The sequence below is a fragment of the Lynx canadensis genome, chromosome B3 (genome assembly GCF_007474595.2).
Source record: "Lynx canadensis isolate LIC74 chromosome B3, mLynCan4.pri.v2, whole genome shotgun sequence".
Taxonomy (NCBI): Eukaryota; Metazoa; Chordata; class Mammalia; order Carnivora; family Felidae; genus Lynx; species Lynx canadensis.
Window position 1 is genome coordinate 62,574,143 of NC_044308.2, and position 6,005 is coordinate 62,580,147.

At 60.1% G+C, this 6,005-nt stretch overlaps 1 protein-coding gene across 1 annotated transcript; it reads left to right on the forward strand.

Annotated features, from left to right (window-relative positions):
* The first annotated feature begins 435 nt into the window (after positions 1-435).
* ANKRD63 (ankyrin repeat domain 63) lies at positions 436-5,275 on the forward strand. Its single transcript, XM_032593667.1, has one exon. It carries the CDS (start codon positions 980-982, stop codon positions 2,126-2,128), a length of 1,149 nt encoding a protein of 382 aa, XP_032449558.1. The 5' UTR covers positions 436-979; the 3' UTR covers positions 2,129-5,275.
* The last annotated feature ends 730 nt before the right edge of the window (positions 5,276-6,005 follow it).

The window sequence follows — 6,005 nt, forward strand, 5'->3', positions numbered from 1 at the left end:
GGGTCCCATTTCCTTCCACCTGGACCGCTGGGGGCAGCGAGAAGCCCTCCGTCTTCCCCGACGGGTCCGAGGTCCCAAGTTTCTAAGGAGCCAGGAGCACCGACTCTGGTGGGGGCGGAGGGCGGGGAGACGAGGAAAGACGACTGTGACTTTGGGATTGGCCTGGCCTGCTGCATGTGGCCCCCAGCAGCAGCCGCCACCCCCGCCCCACAACTGCCGCCGCAGCCCCAGGGGAGCGCGGAGGAGGAGCCGCTCCCCGACTTCGTGGCCCACAAAGGGGTGGGGGTCAGGGGCGGTCTCCCCCGCCGCGTGCGTTCCTGCCCTGACGGCTCAGCCCGCTTCCAGGGCAGCCATTGCCATGGAGACCCCCGAGGCTATAAAGCCAGGTGTGCAGGCTTGCGGCGGCTCCCGCGCCGCTGAGCCCCCCAAGTAAGGAGCAAGCGCCCCGGCGCGGCCCGGCCCCCGCGAGCGGGGAGGAGGCGGAGGAGCGGCGCCAGCAGCTTGAGGAGCGGCGCGCCCCGCCAGGGCTGGAGGCAGGCGCGCTCGGCGGGCGCCACCGTCTCAGCAGGGGAGCGGGGGCTGCCTCGGGTGCGGGTGAGTGGCGCGGCTCCAAGCCACAAGGGACGGAGGGGCACCGGACACGCGGAAAACAGCGGGACAGACAGAAAGGGGCCGAGCTTTCGCTCTCGTAGTCTTGTAGCGGGCCAGGAGCGGAGCTCAGAGTAGCGAGCAACCTACACTTCCAGGCGGGAAGCTCAGGGAAGGAGCAGCGAGACGCCAGGCGTGCGGCTCAGGAGCGGCGGGGCAGCGGAAGCCGCCGGAGCAAAAGACTGGGAACATCAGGACCCTCGGCTGCAGCCGCCCACGCGCGGAGAGAGCCAAACCAGAACACCAGCGGGGCCCAGAGCCCGGCGGGGCGCGGGAACAGGGGCGCCCCCGTGCGGAGCTGCTGGGCCGCCTGGGAGCGGCGGCCGGGGTCATGCTCAAGCCCAAGGACCTGTGCCCCCGAGCGGGTACGCGCACCTTCCTGGAGGCCATGCAGGCGGGCAAAGTGCACCTGGCCCGCTTTGTGCTGGATGCGCTGGACCGCAGCATCATCGACTGCCGCGCAGAGCAGGGCCGCACGCCGCTCATGGTGGCGGTGGGCCTGCCGGACCCCGCGCTGCGCGCGCGCTTCGTGCGGCTACTGCTGGAGCAGGGTGCAGCAGTGAACCTGCGGGACGAGCGCGGCCGCACGGCACTCAGCCTGGCTTGCGAGCGCGGCCACCTGGACGCCGTGCAGCTGTTGGTGCAGTTCAGCGGCGACCCGGAGGCGGCCGACTCCGCGGGCAATAGCCCAGTGATGTGGGCGGCGGCGTGCGGCCATGGGGCGGTGCTCGAGTTCTTGGTGCGCTCTTTCCGCCGCCTCGGCCTGCGCCTCGACCGCACCAACCGAGCGGGTCTCACCGCGCTGCAGCTGGCCGCCGCCCGCGGCCACGGGACCTGCGTGCAAGCCCTCACCGGGCCCTGGGGCCGCGCAGCCGCCGCCGCCGCGGCCCGGGGCTCCAACTCCGATAGCCCTCCTGGCCGTCCGGCTCCCGCGCCCAGCCCCGAGCGTCGACGACCCAGTCCTCGCCGCTTACCTCGGCCTCTCCTGGCGCGCTTTGCGCGAGCGGCCGGCGGCCACGGTCACGGTGGCGAGGCAGGGTCAGGGGGCAAGGGCTCTGGCCGGCACCGAGCGCAGGGCAGCGACAGGCCCGAGCTGGGCCGGAGCATGAGCCTGGCGCTGGGTGCTGTAACCGAGGAGGAGGCGGCTCGACTGCGGGCAGGAGCCCTGATGGCCCGACCACAGTCGCCCCAGTCTTCGGGGACCGGGAGGTGGCGTTCGCAGGAGGTGCTGGAGGGAGTGCCTCCGACCTTAGTGCAAGCCCCCATTGGCCTTAGCCCCCACCCGGAGGGCGGCCCCGGCTCTGGCCGTTTGGGTTTGCGCCGACGCTCCACAGCTCCAGACATCCCCAGCCTGGTCGGGGAGGCACCAGGGCCCGAGAGCGGTGCAGAGTTAGAGGCCAACGCTCTGCCCCATTCGGGGCCTGGGCCTCAGCCTTGGCAGGCAGGCACAGAGGCCATGGTGCTGCACTCTCAGCGGTAAACAGCGCCAAGGTTGAGCCCTGCTCCCCCTTCTCTTAAGGTCTCGCCTCCACTGGGATTTCTCTCTTCCAGGTCCTTCATTTAACTGGCAGTTTCCCGGCCTGTGATCCAGAACCTGTCCCCCACTGTCAAGGCAAGACCTTTACCAACCCTCTCTCTGAAAAGAGCCCCTATTTTATTTCTTTTTTGTGCTTGTTGGTATTCCCTGCCTAGGTCTCTCGCCTTCCCTACAGCCTACCTTTCCTGTCCTGGAAGAGGAAGAGTAGAAGACTGGTTCCACATGCCACAGCCTTCCAGCCAGGAAGATGGACCCCCTACTCTGAGCCCTAAGGCTCAGTTCTGAGTCTTGCAGGACTCCCGCCCCGACACTTCCTCCTGGCCAGTCTCCCACACCCTAGTAGCCAGGCAGCAGAAGAGTTGACTTGTAGAACAAAGGCCTAGCCTCCCCCCTCTGCGTAGTGATAAGACAGTAATTCTGCACGTGACCTAAGTCTCCCTTCCTCTTAAGTGTTGGAGAAGGAGAGCAAGGAGACTGGCCTCTGAGCCCTTCTGGACAGGAGGGCTGATTGTGAAGGAGTCTGAAGGTTACGTTTTTCTGGGGAGAAACTTCTGCCTCGAGACAATGAGAGCATATTTGGGGGTGGCAGAGGTCTTGGTGTTGAATGCTGGTTGTCTCCTGAAACAGCTCCTGGGTGATTCCAGCTCCCTGTGCCTCTGGCCGACCCAGGATTCAACTTCATTGATGATGGGGGGTCATTGCCCCACACCAACCCCTACCCAGCCCAGCTCCCAGCACCTGAGCCAGCCTGTACTTCAGCTCAGGGGCATTTGAGTTTTATCTTTGAGGTCATGTCCCTCGTGATCCAGCCTTACTTCTGCTGTTAGAGGCCTGAAATGAAAGGACTTGGCACTTCCCCACCCCCACCACCTCCCAGCTCCCCCAGTCCCGCATGTGGGTGCCATGTGGGTGCTCCCGCAGGGTGGAACGGTTGCGAAGGCTTGGCTTAATTGTATTTCTTCCAATCCTCAAAGAACTCGTGTTTTGAGTCTTTGTATATGAAGCAGAAAGCAGCGGGTCTGATCCGAGGCTTAAGAACCTGACAATGTCTCTTTAAATAGAAGCTCTGCGAGGGGGATAATTGACTGAAGTGTTTGCCACGTTGAACGGCGGCGCGAGGGAGTCGGGAAGCCCACACGAGCCGCAGGTCCGGGTTTAAATTACATCAAACTCTGGCGAGAGCTGGAAGGGGGCTGTTAAAGGGCTCCTGCTTCTCGCTGGGCTGTTAATGGAGGGCAGGGCGGATGGTAGATGCTGGAGGTCGAGACCAAGGACCCCTGCCTCTGCCCCAGCGCGTGGGACGCAGGCCGGGCAAAGCTTCATTACTGGGCAGATTAGTGAGTCAGAGGCAACCGTGGAGAGGTGGTTAAAAGCCCTTTTCCGGCGTGGTCCTTCCTCTCCTCCCCTCCCCTGCCTCCTCTTTGTGTTGGCCTAAGAGGGGGATTCTAGGAGGTCGGGTGAACGCGTGCCCTAGGACCCTGCGGAAACCCTAGCACAGGCACCTGTGCGCCCAGCCCGCGGGATGGCTGCGCTTGGGGGCTTTTTTTGTGAACCCCGAAGGTTGAGCGTGCAGCGCCTCACCCGTCTGAGGTGGGGGCTTTTCAAGGCGTCGATCTAAAACGCCTTTGCAGAACGAAAGGTTTCTCACCATAACTCTAAGGGGACTGCCCAGAGATGAATGCTCTCTACTGAGAAGTTGGGTTGGGGGGGAGGGTGAGTGGGCGTTGTATAGATGTCAGACACCTTCCCAATCCTTCTGCCCCTCAAAAGTCAGCCACCCCACCCCACCCCACCCCACCCCACCCCGCACTGGACGTGATCTCTGGTGCCCCCTGGTGGCAGCGCTGCGCCTACCTCGCGGCGCCCTGGCTCGGAGTTGAGACTTTTTCTGGTTTCACTTGGGATCACGGCAATGTACTTCTCCCTCCGTGTGCATTTACTCATGGACTCCCCTTACTCTTGTAGTATATTAAATCCGGATACTTGAAGCCATTTCCCAGCAGTGGAGTGAGGGACAGTAAACAAAAAACCCGGATTTGGAGTAGCAGGATCCCAGACCCTTCTTCACTAAGGACCCCAAGATCTTCCAAATTAAGGCTCCCAAGTCCAGAGAGTTCCTGCTCTCTTCTGAAAAACAGGGGTTTCCAACCCCTTCTTTATAATTTCTGAACCTTAGGACCTGCATTGTTTTTTTCTGATGAGATTTGCTTTCGTTTTGGGTGTGTATTGCCCTCCCCTCATTCCTTTCTCCCCAGACATCTGCCTCTCCTTAGTCCCACTGTCTGGGTGGTGGGTGAAGGATACAGAAACACCTGAAAAGCCAGGTGGAGAGGATCTGGGGTGGGATGGGGGATAACTGGACATCCCAAGCACAAACTCTTGCCCCCCCGCCCCCCACTCCGGCCGATCCCTGCTTGTTCACTTATTCCCTTTCTGACTGTGTTTAATTTCCACGGTGTTTTTAATGGTGTAAGAATACAAGTATTTTGACTTCTTCAAAACACTGTAAGGTCTGGGGTGAACATTAGGTTGATGGTGCTGTCATCTTTCAAATGTTGCTGACCTGTGGCTTTCTGGTTGAATGTCACCCTGGGCCTTCCTTATTGAGTAAACAATCATGAGGGCTCCTCTCCACGGAGGTGCCAAGGGCTTGGTGGTTGAAAGTATTGTTTCTAAAAGACCGCAGCAGATCTTTCCTGTCTGCAATGAACTGTGTGTGACTGACTTTCTGTTCTTGCAGATTACTTACTAGTCCCAGCTCTGTGCAAAACTTCTACATCTCAGCACATTTTGCTCTCCTGCACTTCCTTCTCATTGTCAACCCCCAGGCATTAAGGCTGGGGTCCTCTCTAGCTCGCTCACTTTAGAAGAGACCTTTCTAAACAGTTTTCTTTTCCAATCCTTGTTGCTTTCATCGTTGTGAAGAGTCACACAGGCCACTGGAGCTCAGTACCCTAACATCAAACTCAGAACTAGGCTGCATGGGAGGCCAAATGACGTCCGCACACGCTTTTGGAATGACACTGGGCGGTGGAAGGACTATTAGAACTCAGAAGAATAGTTAATAAATCCAGTATTATTCAGTTGCAAGAACTGGCCTCTCTTTGCCTCGCCAACTGCTCCTGATTCTGGGCTCCCTATGGAGTGACAAGAGGGTGTGCTTGCTTCCTGTGAAGGTTCTGCCTTCTGTCAGCCTCCATCCCTGCCTGTTCCACCGTGCACTGTGGCCGCCTCCTGAAGGAAGGACTCAGGTACTGCTTCCAACTGAGCTGGTGGGACCAGGACCCTGAGACCAGGGCAGCTCTCCGGGTGGGGCTGGTGTGGGGAGCAGGAGAGGGTCTGTGTGACTCCTGGATGCTGGGTAAGAGGTTTCAGTGAACCCTGGGGCTGGGGGTAGGATGAACTCTCAGGAAGGAAGTGCTGGAATCAGTGTCAGAGCTAGAAGCTTAAAGATCATGCCATCTACCTCCCCTACCTGCAGGACTAGGACCAAGGTGTATTGATTTCCAGTCACTGCACTGCTGCTCCACAACCCCTCGGTTCTGAGAACAGAAACACAGACTGCTTTCTCCCTGGAAGCAGTTCCAGGCCACTTTCTATGGACAGCTGGAGGAAAGCAGCCTCTGACTTTCCTTGGAGTGGGAAGCAAAAGGGAGAAGGGAGATGCCGGTGCAGAAAGTGGCCATCAGCTCCAGTGGCTGCCCGCAGAGCCCCTGTGGTACCAGCAAGCAGAGCGCATGGCCCTGGTTTTCCTGGCTGGGTTCTTCTCCCCTGGGAAGGACAGCTCTGTCCCTTTCTCAGTTCTTTCAGTCCCAAGGGC